The 14,961-nt window shown below is 53.2% G+C and overlaps 2 protein-coding genes across 2 annotated transcripts in view; one reads left to right on the top strand and one right to left on the bottom strand.

Annotated features, from left to right (window-relative positions):
* The window catches only part of AK8 (adenylate kinase 8), a 140,066-nt gene extending 137,393 nt beyond the window's left edge, over positions 1–2,673 (bottom strand). The window contains exon 1 of the mRNA XM_003794875.3: positions 2,590–2,673. Within this exon, the coding sequence (XP_003794923.1) occupies positions 2,590–2,673 (84 nt within the window). The remainder of the gene's footprint in view (positions 1–2,589) is intronic.
* A 5,653-nt stretch (positions 2,674–8,326) lies between these two features.
* On the top strand, positions 8,327–12,924 carry SPACA9 (sperm acrosome associated 9). The gene is made up of 3 exons (XM_023516175.1): positions 8,327–8,470; positions 11,784–11,986; positions 12,603–12,924. Exons 1-3 carry the CDS (start codon positions 8,327–8,329, stop codon positions 12,922–12,924), a joined length of 669 nt encoding a protein of 222 aa, XP_023371943.1.
* The last annotated feature ends 2,037 nt before the right edge of the window (positions 12,925–14,961 follow it).

Genomic DNA, 14,961 nt, shown 5'->3' with positions numbered 1-14,961 from the left:
CAGGCACTGCCATTCCCCCTCAGGGCCTCAGTGAATACTGTGCCCCAGCTCAGAATGCTTCTCCCTCATTCTTGGAAGGCAGCTATGCTCACCACTATACCACCAACCCTCTCCCTCATTCTTGTCATGGTTGACTTTTCAGTCCTCAGATCCCACCAGGAACATTCCTTCATTAGCACACGGACCAGGCAGGTAAATCTGTTGGATTTTCCTGCCCTCTTGGTCCCCATTCCTTGCCTCCCTTGTCCCTGCCCATCTGGCTACCAGCCCCCAGTGGCCATGGGCTCTGCTGGCTTCATTGTCTTCCTGGACACTCCAGTACCTGGCACAATCATGGCAGATAGCCAGTGAAGATGTCTGCTGGGGTTATGTGGCCATCACTATTACATGTCCCCCAGTATGGGACAAAATATTTACAGGCCAGTATCTGAATAGTCTTGGGATATTCTGGTCACTTAATCCAACTTAGGAAACATATCAAGGGAAACAGTGTGTAGGGTCACAGAACAAATGGCACAGAAATGTTCTGGGAACTGACAGGAGCTGGGCTGCGACAGTAAGTGGCATCTTCCTGCCCTAGGGACAAGCAGTGAAGGGCTTTCACCCTTTGGGGGTAGACGGAGTGTCTACCCATCATGAAAGGGATGGGTTCCTCGGGTTGGTGAATCAGTAGTTCACCAGCCTGAGTGAACAGTTCAGCAAAAAGACCACTGAACTGGGAGATGTCCTGGTTCTACTTGTAGCTATATCTCACTAGCAAATCCCTTCCCTCTTCTGGGCCTTACCTTCCACACATGTTCAATGGCACAGCTGGACTGAATGCATGTGATGATGAGAGATGATCCTAGACAGTTTACACATGAATATTTTTCATTTTATTTTTAAAGAGTTGCATATTTAATATGTATTGGAAAAAATAAGTACATCAAACATATAATTTCAAAGCTATTTCTAAGGATGAAGGAAAGTAGCTAATTTTTAAAAAGTGAGTCAAATTCAAGAAATGATTAAGTTAAAATAAAAATGTGGCTATGTATGTGAATCTATACACATGATAAAATTTCCTATGTACACACAACAAACAAATAAGTGCAGATAAAAATGAATGGAATCCAAATAAGGCCTGCAGCCCAGGTAAACATAGTGTAGCATTAGTCTCCTGGTTTTAACCAAGTACTACAGTTATGTTAGATGTAATCATTGATGGAGCCTGGAGCAAGGGCAGACCCGAAATCTATACTATTTTTTTTAACTTCCTGTGAGTCTAAAATCATTTTAAAGTAAAAAATAAGCCAGGCATGGTGGCTCATGTCTTTAATCCCAGAACTTTGAGAAGCTGAGACAGAAGCATCGCTTGAGCACAGGAGTTGGAGGCTGCAGTGAGCAATGATGATGCCACAGCTCTCTAGTGAGGCAACAGAGCAAGACCTTTATGCTAAAAAGCATAAAACATAGAAAAGGTCAAAACCAAGGAGGGAATAGACAAATGACTAAGGACTGGAAATACTGGACTGAATGTTTTCTTGAGCAGCTCCCCAGACAACTACTATTGAAGACACTCCAGATGTCTAGAGCAGACCACAGGGCCCCCAGAGCTCCACCATTCTACCCAGTACCACCAACCTGTAACCTAGCCAGCTATTTTACTTGTGATTGGGCACTCAAGCAGTTTTAGAAACTCTCCCTTCTCTAAGTTAACATTTTCCAAAGGAAGCATATATTTGCTGAGGGATGGACTTAGGTTTTGTAGCCTGAGCTCAGCTCTCTAGTGTGGAAGTCAGAGGCTCACATGACCAGAGGCATAAACACGCTAAGTCCCTGGGGATGGGGTGTACGTATCCCCAGAAATAGACAAATGTTCTGGAATCTGAGCTCCAGCTTCCCTTTGGCCCTCAGAACTTTTGACTGACTGAGAGTTCTTCCAATCTAGCTCCCAGAAGTCTTTACCTGCTGCACTGGCTTCACAGGGAAAACGGGCACAGGAGAGGGCACACTTTTGTCTAAAGTCACTCTGTGAGGCGGCGGCCCAGACAGGCCTAGAACCCAAGATAAGCGCTTGGGACACCTGGCTCCAAGGAGGGGTCAGGATGGGAGATGCTGCTGCCCCTGGAGGCAACTGTCTCAGAGGATGGGGATGCCCCCTTGAGCCCCCAAACCGGTAATGAGAGGCTCCCCCACACAGTTCGACAGACTCAGAATTGCCAGCGCGGGAACAGCGCCTAGAAGATCACCTTTTGCAACGCGTTATTTTCCAGGTGCAGCAACCGAGACAAGGGCCCTGTTGTAGACCCTAAGGCCACCTGGCGTCAGAGCCAGACTAAATCCTGGCCCAAATGGCCAGGATAGTGGTGGCCTTTCCTCCCACCAGGCTCCGCCCGAGGCAAACCCGGGCAGGGCCAGGGGGCGTCTTCAGCTCTAGGGCGCCCTTGGGTCACTGCGATACAAAGCTATCAGACATCCAAAGTGGGCTGCCTTGTGGGTTTGCGACTCGGCCCCGCCAACTGCAGGTCCTCGTCGCGCACCCGACATCACGACAGAGATTTCCCCGCCGCCGCCTGTGTCGTAATAGGGCAGGGAGGGCCGGGTCACCTGCATCAACTCGAAGATGTGGTTCGCCTCCCCGTACTGAGGCATTTCTGCGGGGATGAGGTGCGGGGCAGTGGTAGCATCCATGGGGCAGCCACAGTACACCACTCCCTAGTAACTGCGTCGCTAGGGCCGCCGAGCGGTTGCGTCATCACCGAGCGCCTCTCCGCCCCGCCCGTTCTCAGGCCCCGCCCCCAGGCTCACGACGTCTGCAGGCCCCGCCCGTCTATATGCAGAGTCCTCCCTCCCTCCTCAAGCCGCACCCCTCGGCCTAGTCCCCAGCGTCTGGCGCGCTAGCCGGCTCCCTGACCTGACCTCGTCTGCAGACGCCGTCCGCGGCTTGGCGAAGTCCTTTCCTCTCCCCTTGCTTCGCTATGCCTATCGGTGCACATTAGCGGAGTGCACCGTCAGGTCGCTTCCAGCCGGCTGTGTGGGATCAGGGATGCGCCCCGCGAGGCCTCCCCCAGTGCGGAGACCCCTGTAACGCCGTGGAGGGGCAAGTCGGAGGGGCAAGGTGCGGAACTTGCCTCTGGTTCAGTCACTGCAATCTGACCCTGGCCGTAGAAGTTTCATGGGCCAGTGTTTGGGCCTCAGTTTCCCCCTCTTTAAGATGAAGATCGTAGACTAGGTGCGGGGGAGGGTCCAGCTCCGAGCCCGCAGACCCCACCTCCCGCTCTCGGGCGGGGCAGCGCGACCACGTGACCGATTGCTATGGCCGCGGGGGTAACAATCAGGCCGCGGCCCCTCCCCCTCGCCCGCACCCCACCTCCCAAGTCTCCTCGGGGCGCCAGATTCCCACGAGTCACCCAGCTTCTGGGTGCTCTGTGAAGCCGACACGCTCCCGACCAGCTGGGGTAAAGAGGGCCGACGCGGGCGCAGCCAGGCCCCGGGGCGCGGGAGAGAGAACGGGCATGGGAGAGAGAACGTGGAGGGGGCGGAGGATGGAAGGGGCTGCGCGGGCGGCTGTCCCTGGAGGGGTAGGCGTGAGACGCCACGGGGAAGGGAGTTTGTGGGTCGTATTCGTTCCGCGTGGAACGGGGTGGCCCGGTGTTTGTCGCAGCACCCAACTAGGAGCTGTAGTGCACGAGGTAGTCATAGAAGCCACCGTGAAGTGAACGCTTACATTGTGCTTTTCACAAAACTCCTGTGCGTTACGGAGCGGGGAGTAGGGCACGCTCAGACAGTCCCAAATTCAACTCCAGGCGCAGTCTGAGCAGGACAAGCTATTGACTTGTCCTGTGCCTCCCTTCAGTCCCCTGTGAAGTGGGGACTGTAGAAGGGTCTTGCTGGCTCCGGTCTTGAACCTCTTAGCAACTGGCATGCATGCCTAAGCACAAGAGGTCGCATGGGCTCACTTAATCCGTGAAGCAACCCTGTGAGACAGGCGTCTCCATTCCCATTATATGGATGAGAAAGAGCAATTGGCTGGTGCCTTTGGGGCCCCTTGCTGGGCCTTTCTGAGCCTCTTAAGAGTATTGGGATCAGAAGCCCCCATGAAGAGCCTCTAATGTAAACTCCCTCATTTTACAGATGGATAAACTGAGTTCCAGAAAAGGGAAAAATCTTGGCTCAAAGTCTCTGGTTAAATCAAAGGCAGGGTCAGGGCTTGAACTAGGCATCCTGACAGCAGCCAAAGCCCAGAGACATGCCTTCCAATGGTGTTGGCTCTTCCCCCAAAGCCACTTCCTCAAAGTGTGCACACACCTTGGTAAGCTTGTCAGTCCCAACTGTAAAGATAGCCGTGGAAGAAAAGGAAGCTGCCTCCCCCTGCACAAAGAACTCAACAACCAAGCCCGCAGTTTGCACGGGAGAGGTTCAGTTTGCTTCCTGGACATTTCTGAAGTGACTTGCCTTTCTCCTCATTTATTTTAAGCCCTAGGCACTTTTCATACCATGATTTAATCTTCTTTAGCAGCCTGGAAAAATACAAATCAATTAAAGCCTAAAACCTATTGGGTAATCATTTTTTTCCTCCCTCCTCCCCTAGATTGAGAAGTGCTTGCGCCCTGTGCCTTTCATCTACACTAATTTGGCTGCAGTGGCTCTCGTTCAAGGGACGATCACTTTGGATAGCTTATTACAGCTCCTCTCATGACATTCCTGGTGTGCATGTCACAAGTTGCTAGGATCAAGAACGAAGTCAGTTTTGCTCTCAGGGACTCTTGGGGCCACCAGCCAAGGTAGCACTGTATCCCTGGAGGACTTGGCAGCCCCAGGAAACCCCAGGAGGGTGGCAGGGAGCCGGGCACACAAAAGATGGCCCCCTGAATGTTAGTACTCATTGCTTTGGGATGAGGAATATGAAAGGTCTAGTGGGAGTAGAAGTGGGGCTCAGGGGCCCTGGGGTCCAGCTAGTGGATGGAGCCAAGGAGAGGTTGGCAGCATTTCAGGCCTTTGGTGTTCTCCTCCGCCCTCGCCCCCCCCCCCACCAGTCAGTCTGATGTCTGGTGTGTTTTCTCTTTAAATCCTGTCACTTAGAGAGGGGAGGGAGAAGGCACATAGCCAAGAGCCCAGTCTAGCTTAGCAAGAAGTCCTGGCTTATGCACTTCCTTATCTGTCATGTGGGAAAATGATGGTACCCCCTTCTAGGGCTGTGGTGATGACTTAACGCATGTCCAGAGCCCTGTCAGTGACCTGCCATTCTCCAGGATTGGAGTGAGCGCCCTTCTTCAGGCCAGAATCTCATTGAGGACTGGCATATCGTTCGGCCTGCCTGTACCTAGCCTCCTCCTCCTGCCAGTGGCCCTCTTCCCCAAGGTCCCACCACTTCCCTGCCTTATGTCCTAATCGGAAGTACTATGTATTTCGCTGTGGGTATTGTCTGCCTCTAGGGTGGGGAATCTGGTCTGTTCTGTCCAATGCTGGACAGCCTAGCACCTGGTAGGGCCTGGCCTGCAGAATGAATGAAGGAATGAGTGAGTGAGCACATGAGGTGTTTCCACCCGCTCAGCTTAGAAGCATTCAGAGTCTTCCAGACACAGACTCCTACATGGGGTCCTTCGACCTGACTCCATCCACTGTCCTCTTCTGTGCCTGCTCACAGTATTTTCACATCCCTGCTCCCCAACCCCCCGCCCACCTGCTCCACCATCAAGACTAGGTTCAAACGTCCCCTTTAGGCCAAGCTCGCAGCAGCCCCTGCTCCTTTTGAGGCACACGCCAAGCCTGCTGTGGCATCCCCACCACCACATTAATCACAGTAGCACTGATGGCTCCAATGATGCCCCCCCCATTCCTGGCTCTAGGGTTCACACCTTTTACCTGTTGTCCCGTGTGACATAGGGCTGGAAGGCTGGAAGGCTGATGTTACGGCCTCCTGCCACATGATGGACACCAAGGCTCTCAGGGGGTGAACAGTGTGCCATAGTCAGCAAAAAGGGACAGAGCCAGGATTTGAACACAGGTCTGGGTGACTCCAGGGCCTTCTTAACTGCTGCCAACCACAGCCCCGAATATCATGGGGAAAGGCCAAGCCAAAGGGAACATTCCCTCCTCCCTGGACACCTGCCTTTGTGCCACTCTCCAGATTTTCTGGAGCTTTACCTTCAGAGTCATCTGTGAGTCCTGAGGCAAGATGGGGGAGCAGGTGAGGCTCCCACCTCGGGGCAAAGTTTAAGAGGCCGACAAAAAAAACACATAGGATACATATTTTAATTTTGTATTTTTTAAAAATCAAAATTAGTGCCAATCTAAAAAGTCCACTTCAGAAATTAAATAAAGAAGTTTCTATATTACTGATGTTTCCTTGTGCCTCAGGCTGTAATATGGCAAGGCCCAGCAATCCTGTCTGGGGAATGAGCATGACCACATCTCTTTAAAAAAGCCCCCAAACTCTCCCCATGACCCCCATCTCTTTAAAAAAGCCCCCCAAGAATTCTGATTTGGTTCTTGCACTTAGTGTTAACTTTTGTTTTACTATTTTTATCTGGATTGCTGAAGGTTTTGACATTCCCCTAAATTCTGCATGAAGGTGAATATCTCCCTTGCCTCACCCTAGTGGGGTCTTGGTGAGCTTGACATTGTGGACAACAGGAAACCCCTGTGCCCGAGTTGGTGCTGTCTGCCCCACGGGGAGGGTACCAGCCACTGGTGCGGCGGGTGTCTGATAAACCTGGGCCCCCACCATTCCTGGAGCCTGGGCTGCCTTTCCCTCAGGCAGGCTGAGCTGGAAGGAGGCCCCAGCCTAGGCCTACAGCAGGAAGCGGTGGCTGCCTGGAGTCTGTCAACCACACCAATCTGTGGCTCTTGCTGCAGGCACACTGTATTTCCAGTCAGTCCCCCAGGTGTGTAAGGTGTCACTGTCAGGGTCAGCTCCACCTGGGCTCTGCCTCACTGAAGGGCCCAGTCTTCTCCAAGTTCTTTTACTTACTCTGTCCATGGTTTCACGGAGGCCACCGTCTGGTCTATTCCCAAGTTGCTTTTCATTCCCCCGATGCCGTCTCTTCTTGCCACAGAGATCCCTCACCACTGGGTCAGAGATCCCAGACCTAGCACGGCTATGGACACAGCAGAAATGCCTCCTGGCTCTCTCCTGTTCTTGCTCCTCGGACTGGGACCTGCCTGGAAGCCTGGAATGTGCCTTCCTCCCTTGCCAAGTGTTCTGGCCCCTTCCACTTCCAACATCTCACTTGGACCCTACCTTGGCACAGCCTCCCCTGAGCCCTGCTCAGATGGCACAGGCCAGCGTGTTTGAGCCTGGACTCCCATGTGTTCTGGTAACAGTGGAGGGAAAGTTGGATGTGACAGCAGTGAGGATGCTGGTTAGATGTCAAGAAGCCTGGGAACCAGTGTCTCTGCAACAAACTTGCTGTGACACCCTGGGCGGGTTCCTTCTCTCTGAGCTCCTGTGGAAGTTTGGAGGTGTGGACCAGCTAACATCCCTTCCAGCTTGAAAGCTGTGATCTGGAGAGTTATGCCTGTGCTCAGCAGAACTGTGATGTCATGGAGTACAGAACCCACAGCCCTTTCTGCTCATAGGATTCCAGGCGCATTGTGGACTGCCTGGATCACAACAGGGCCAATCTGTGAGGCACCAAAAGAGAGCACGCCCCACAGTGTTAATGCCACTACCCAGGGTGACTCCAGCAATTCACACTAGAGCAGGGAAGAGTGTGCCAGCCACCAGCCCTGCCCAGGGAATCCTGCCCCAAGCACAAAGCGGGAGACCCGAATCTTCTCAGACTAGATAAGCAAGTGTTGACTCCTCTCCTGGTGCCCTTCCCATCAGTTGCAGAGTGGCAGATGTTTCAAGATAATTTGGTCCAAACTGATAATCAGCTGGTTTCCCATTCTGTGGCATGTCCTTTGACCCCAGCTTTAGCTGACACCTCAGGGAGGCACTGGAGGCTGTGTGTGTGCATGTGTGAGTGTGTATAGATGCCCACAAACTGCAGAAAGTGAGGACCAGAGACACTGTCCACAGCTGGGAACAGAAAGTCCTATTTCACGGCAGAGAATGTATCCATGGAGGGTAAATGTCGAGGGTCAGCCTAGCTGTTGTGGACAGCCAGGGGGGTCCTGAGCAATAGTACAGCCTCCCAGGGCCTCGTCTCTTTTCAGCAAAAGGGGATGAAAACAGCCCCAGCCCCTCAGGGCTGTGGGGAAACTGGGCCCAGAGCTCCACAGAGAGGGCTGCGGACATCCTCAGCACAGAATACTCCCTTCTGGAGCTGGGGCCCTCATCACTTTCCCCTCCCTCCCTGTAGGCTCCTCGTGTCCCGAGTGAGCGTAGACAGGAACGATGAACGAGGTGAAGGAGTCCCTGCGCAGCACGGAGCAGAAGTACAAGCTCTTCCAGCAGCAGCAGTTCACCTTCATCGCCGCCCTGGAGCACTGCAGAGAGAACGCCCACGACAAGATCCGGCCCATCAGCAGCATCGAGCAGGTGCCCCAGCTGGGGCTGGCGGGTGGGGGCCAAGGGTCTGCCAGACTCATAGTCCTGGGCCTCACCAAGCCCAGTCCCCCATCTCGAGGTAACTGAGGCCCCAAGATGGGAAGGATGTTTGTGCCACGACCAGAACCCGGGTCCTACATGGTGGAAAGAGTCAGTCATTCACCCCCCACCACCCCACCCCGAGTGCTGGAGTGAATGATGCAGCTCCAGACTCAGCCAGCCAGGGTTCAAATCCACCTCTGTCCCCCGGGCCACTGAGTTTCCCTCTTTGTGCCTGTTTCATCATCTCTAAGTCATCATGACTAGTAGGATTCATCTATGGCTGGACAGACGTGGTCCCTGCTATCAGATTCTACTTGGGTTTGAGAAACTGCGACAGGCTGGGCACCTTGCTAGTCACTGCCACAGGTGTTTTTATTTCCCCTGCATCTCTTTAAGGGTTAGCTGCTGGCAAGGGCACCGTAGGACTTAAGGGCCTCAAGATGACACAAGCTTCCCAGGGAGTTGGGGGCTTGAGCCACGGTGCAGTCAGGACACACACAGGCCAGAACCCCTGGGAAGGAAAAGATGAAGAATCACTGCTCAGGGAGGGCTGGGAAGGGAAGTCAGGGCTCACAGCTGCTTAAGAGAAGCCGGGTCTTGGAGAGCAAGCAATCCTTGCTGGCAGTGTCTTTAAAAACTAGTTTTGTGGCCAGCCTGAGCAAGACTCCATCTCTAAAAAAGAATAGGCAGGTGTAGGGGCGGGCATGTGTCGTCCCAGGTACTTGGATCCTCGGCAAGAGGATCGCTTGAGCACAAGAGTTTGAGGTTGCTGTGAGCTGTGACACCATAGCACTCTATGAGGGCAACAAAGTTGAGACTATCTCAAAAAAAAAAAAAACTTTAGGGTGGCATCTGTGACTCAATGGAGTAGGGCACTGACCCCATATACCATAGGTGGTGGGTTTAAACCCAGCCCCAGCCAAAAACTGCAAAAGAAAACAACAACAAAAAAAAAACTTTAATTTTTGTTAGATTCCCCCTCGATTTTTTAGCTTGAACAACATTAATGTACAGAAGAAGAGCAACCAGAACCTTCCCCTAGTCTCACCAGTTTGTAACACTGAGCCCCTGTGCTGGTGCATGTGCCTCTGAACTACCCCAAAATAAACTGGCTACATCCTTTTTAGCCCATCCCACAGCAGCTCAGCCTTCTAAGAGCACTAGACAGATTTTCAGTATCTAAAAGTATCTCCTTCCTCCTCCCCACCCAAATCTACATCAGTGCTGTGTGACCCCTGCCCACTCCCCTCTACATGAAAAGGAAGGGCCTTCTCGCCTGGGACCAAGCAGCGGCCTGTGTTCTGACTTCACCTGGCATGTTGGGGCCCATTCTCCACCTGCCCTGAACCAGAGTGTCCAAGGCTACCTGCGCACACAGCAGCTGCTGTGTTGTGGTTACAACACAGAGCAGGTTCCTCCTCACCCCCCTCCCCGCCCTGGTGTGTGTGCCTGGCAGTGTGTGGGAAGGCACCACTTTAGATCATGTGTGAAGCCATCCCTTAGCAACAAAAAGGTGACTGCAGCAGGAAGGGGACCTGCAGCCGCAGGGCCACACATGGCCTTCTGGGTCCTTGAGTGAGACCTTTTGACTGAATTTAAGATCGAGTTTGGATTCGGTTGAGGGACTGTGCGCTCTTGGAGATCTAGAGGGCCACATGTGGCCTTGAGGCTGCAGGTCCCTCCACCCCGGGTGATACCCCCTCCATCATCAGATCCTCGACAGGACAACTCTGTGGAACGGGTCATGTTGATACCGGAATTTCGTCTTGTCTCCTGGCTGGCTCGCCAAATCTGATTACCGGACTTTCAGGTTCTTGGTCTCGGTGATTTGAAGAATAAATCCGCAGACCATAGATCAGTGGCAAGACAGAATTTATTTACAGAAAAGAATACAAAAACAGTAAAGTTCCTAGTAGGGAGAGAAAACCCTAGTTGGGAGAGAAAAGCTCTGTTTCTCTCTCCCTCTAGGGGTATATATAGGTGCATGGCTTCCTTCTATATGAGGCCAGGAAATGAATGGACACAGTCTCTTCCTCTGGAGCAAGGTGAATGAATGTACTAATGAATGGACACAGTCCATTCACAGAACTGAGGCCTAGGAAACTTACATGAAATTGACCTAGGCATAGGAAATGGGGGTTCCATATTTAGTCATAAGTGTAAAGGGGAAGGAGACACCAAGGTGTTGGTGTCTCCCCAGCAGTTGTCTGGTCCCTTTGGCTATAGGAGTCTCTGGTGGGGGAGGGAGGCTCCCCCCCTTGCCTATGCTCCAGCCCCCTGGTTCCTCTGCCGGCTGCCACTGCACCAACACCGCTAAGGCGGAGGCAGCAGGTCCTCCAGCCCAGCTTGGTTGAGCTGGCTGGGGCACCACCTGTCCTGTATCAAGGTGATCTGGCCTGGACCAGAGCCTGTTTCTCCCCCAACATAAGATGAGGCCTGCTGCCCTGGTCCCACCTGAGGAGAGTCACTGGGTGGCCCCAGGCAGCCCTGAAGAAAGGGGTGGGGGTAGGAAGGACCAGCCCCCAGTGAAAGGAGCTAAATATAGATGAAGTCAGTGTTCCTGTGGCATCAGAAGCTTTCTATACTCCCACATCTAAAACACTCACATGGGTGTTTTATTTTTGGTATTTAAGCTCTAGGTCTTCCCAGAGCGGATTTGTTGATTGTGTTTTCCTTGCATGGTAATCATGTTCCCCAGCTCCACCTGGTGACCTCTCCTTTCTCTACCTTGGCTTAGAGCCCAAAGGACTCAAGCTCTGCCTATCTCCTCAGTACAGGCAGCCCAACCCAGCAGTTCTCAGGACGGGTCCTCCATGTGCCACGATAGCATGAAAAGTCCAGGAAAGGAGCAGTGTCCTCTGCTTTAGGACGTGGTTGGTTCAGGTGTCACAGCCAGTGACACAACTGGCAAGGGGCCTGGCTCAGCGCCACTGAGCTGGAGGCAGGATCCAGCTGAGCCCCTAACACCCATGCTCTGAGCAGGTTATTTTCCCTGCTGGAGCCTCCAGGATTCACAGTGCTGTAAAATGAGGGTTAGAAAAGGTGGCTACTCAGCGTGGGGGGTTCAGGTAGGGAGTGAGTGGGACCAGCCCTGCAGGCCACCTTGTGCAACCTGGGTGCTGGCTGTACATAGTGGGCGTACATCACAGTGCTTCAGCATTACTCTCACCCCCTAACCCCTGTGACTCTGAGAGGGTGGGAGGGGACAGTGTGGCGCTACTGGACTGCGCCTGAGCCAGCTCGCGCTGTCTGGCCCTCACAGGTGCAGAGCTACATGGATCACTACTGCAACAACTCCACCGATCGGCGGATTCTGCTCATGTTCTTGGACATCTGCTCCGAGCTGAGCAGGCTCTGCCAGCACTTTGAGGCCCTGCACTCTGGCACCCCGGTCACCAACAACCTCCTCGAGAAATGCAAAACCCTCGTTAGCCAAAGCAATGACTTAAGCACCCTGAGAGCAAAGTAAGTTGCTTCTAGTCCTGTCCTCAAGGCCTCAGCATGTGCTTGTGGGGAGGCTTTTGCCAAGGAAGCAGGTGACTGTACTTTTCTTTCTTCTGTTGCATGGATCACATGGCTACTGTCCAGTCTGCCTGGGGGTGGGGGAGGACCCTAGACCCCATTAATTTACTGGAATGTTTCTAACTCAATGAAACGTCCTCTTTAAAACTGGTTGTAGGACGTAACACATCTCACTGGAGTTAGCACCAAGCAAAGGGAGAGGGGTCATAGAACTGTTGTTCCCAGAAGCCCACAAAGATTTTCACTGCTATGCACAGCAGCCGGGCCCTGGAGGAGCCACTTCCAGGGGCAGTGGGGAACCCGATATACAATATGCCAGAGTCCCGAGTTAAAGGGAGACTGGATCCTGCAGGCTCCACAGCCTGACCCAGGTGCTATACATCATGGGTCAGCAGTTTACAACTCACATCTGGCCTCCCTAAACCTGCTATAGCAGTCTTTGGGGACAGAGAGCCTTAGCACGGTGTGAGTCCAGTTCCGTTCTGAGGCCTGGCAGCTGCCTGCCACAGCCTGGGGAGTCCCCGAGCATAGGCTCACCAGTGCCCCCTTGTGCCTGCAGATACCCCCACGACGTGGTGAACCATCTCAGCTGTGATGAGGCCAGGAACCACTATGGAGGAGTGGTCAGCCTTATCCCCATCATCCTGGATTTAATGAAAGAATGGATCGCCCACTCAGAGAAGCTGCCCCGCAAAGTGATGCAGCATGTGAGTGAGCCCCAGGCACACCACGGAGCCAGCGGGAGAGCCACTCGTCCTGCCCAGGCCACAGGCACCCAGCCTTGGTCCAGAAAACACAAGTGTAGGCAACTCACAAAAGACAGGGGGAAAGACAAAGGATGTTCCAAACCTCCCTGGAGACCGCCTCGTGGGAAACTGTAACTCAGAGCCAGGGGCCTGCTGGCACTTTGCTACATAACTGGCTTTCCCTGGCTCATCTGCTTTCTTTGGCACCCATAGAATTTGCCATAGTAATCGCCATAGTCCTTGCCACATCTAATCCCAAAAGAGATCAGCTAACACATTACTGACAACCCCCCTCCCTCCCCTGCTTTAACTTCTAACTCTTCTACCTCTAAGCATCAGCTTTTGTGCTGATGAAGAGGCTCCTGCTTACAGGAGTTGCCCAGAGCACAGAGAGTGGTAATGAGGGAGGGCACTGGGCTGCACCCTCAGGTTCTCTCCGAGCCATAGCCCCCAGAGTGCCAGGCCCACCCAGGTGTGGCCCCCAGCTTTACAGTCAGCCATCAAGCTGGAAGAGACCATTAGCTCCTTGTCCTCCCACCAGTCCCAGCTATAAGCAGGGCACACACTGACACAGGGTGCTCCTGCCCAGGATGCAGTGAGGTCAGCATGCCGAGCTCCTCAGTGCCTCTACTTCTTTTTTTTTTTTTTTTTTTTGAGACAGAGCCTCAAGCTGTCCCCCTGGGTAGAGTGCCATGGCATTACAGCTCATAGCAACCTCCAACTCTTGGGCTCAAGCGAGTCTCCTGCCTCTGCCTCCCAAGTAGCTGGGACCACAGGCGCCCGCCACAACGCCCGGCCATTTTTTGGTTGCAGCCATCATTGTTGTTTGGCAGGTCCGGGCTGGGGATTCGAACCCGCCACCTTAGGTGTACGTGGCTGGCGCCTTAGCCGGTTGAGCTATAGGCGCCGAGCCAGTGCCTCTACTTCTTGAACCCACCTCTGCCTCTCCTTTACGTGAGAGGGGGTACCATGCCAGAGGCCAGAAGAATTCTGATTTTATGGCTTCTGTACAAGGACAATGACCAGGTCTTCACAGTATAGTTGATCCCCAGACATTATAAAATGTGTCCCTGGTGTCTGAACTTGCCCAAAGTAAAGTCTGACTGTTGGTTTTTCCCTTCACAGGGGACGACTTAGCTTCTGTATTGTTGCCTCCTCAGGGGGAGAGAGTCAAGAATAAAAAGTGTCCTACCACCTCTCTGCCTGGCTTGGTTTCCTGGGATTTACCCCTGAAAGAAAACTTACATTTCTCCTAAGACATCCAAGGACACTGGGTAGTAGCCTCACAAGCAGAGCCACGAGCAAACCGCAGAGAGAAACCACTGCAGGCAGGTGCAGCCCATCTTAACAGAGCCCACTTCTAAGAGGCTCACGCAGGCAACCCCCAGAGGGACCACATTTAGACATTCCTCCAAGGGTGGACAGTCTTGTTAGAGTCCTATTCAGACAAAAAAGCCTGAATCTTCCAGACAGACTAAAACCTGTCCCCTCTGAGTCTCTGACTCAAAGGAGGTGCTTCCATAGTGGGATAGGCAGAGTAATACTGACTTTCAGGCACAGCCAGGCAGAGGTAAGTAAGTGGCTGAGAGCCACGTCGACCTCAGCCCATCACCCTGGTCCTTGTGCACATGTTCAGGCCAAGAGACCCTCAGGCCAGGGTGATGCTGACACTGGTAAAGGCACAGTTTTTGAGCCTTCTCCCACAGCCCTGGAGAGCACAGAGAAGGTGGATAAAGTGGCTACAGCTGCTTCCTTGGCACACTCTCAAAACAACCAGCACAGCTCACGTTGGTGAGCGCTGGGACACTGTCAGTGGGTCTCCACCAAGCCCAGCGTGCTGGCCAAACCCTGGGAAAGCAAGCACCAAAGGCAAGGCTGGGGCAGCAGAGTCTGCAGGCGGCCTGGTTTTGGAGCTTGCTCTGGGAGGGGAGTCTCAAGTCACCCTCTTACCACACCTGACCACCTGGCCACTTTTTGTGGCAGAGCATGAATTTGAGGCAAATAAAGGTAGAATCTGTGGCTGTGTGCCACATAATTTACCAGAACAAAAAGGGCCTTAGAGACAAATGCCTGAATCTATCTGTCAGCCCCTCCCCTAGCTGCTGGAGGCCACTGTACCCTTGGACTAGGGCTGTACTTCACCTCTGAGTCACTCCAGGTCAACACTGCAGA

Source organism: Otolemur garnettii, unplaced genomic scaffold (assembly GCF_000181295.1).
Source record: "Otolemur garnettii isolate 467f Iridium unplaced genomic scaffold, OtoGar3 scaffold00087, whole genome shotgun sequence".
Taxonomy (NCBI): Eukaryota; Metazoa; Chordata; class Mammalia; order Primates; family Galagidae; genus Otolemur; species Otolemur garnettii.
Note: the sequence above shows the minus strand (reverse complement) of the source record. Positions and strands in the feature narration are given on the sequence as shown.

What these genes read in the sequence shown, in the direction of transcription:
- SPACA9 (XM_023516175.1), top strand. Translation starts at nt 8,327, where the DNA reads ATGAACGAGGTGAAGGAGTCCCTGCGCAGCACGGAGCAGAAGTACAAG. An exon ending in CCATCAGCAGCATCGAGCAG is followed by an intron (nt 8,471 to 11,783) that starts GTGCCCCAGCTG and finishes TGGCCCTCACAG; the next exon opens with GTGCAGAGCTACATGGATCA. An exon ending in TTAAGCACCCTGAGAGCAAA is followed by an intron (nt 11,987 to 12,602) that starts GTAAGTTGCTTC and finishes TTGTGCCTGCAG; the next exon opens with ATACCCCCACGACGTGGTGA.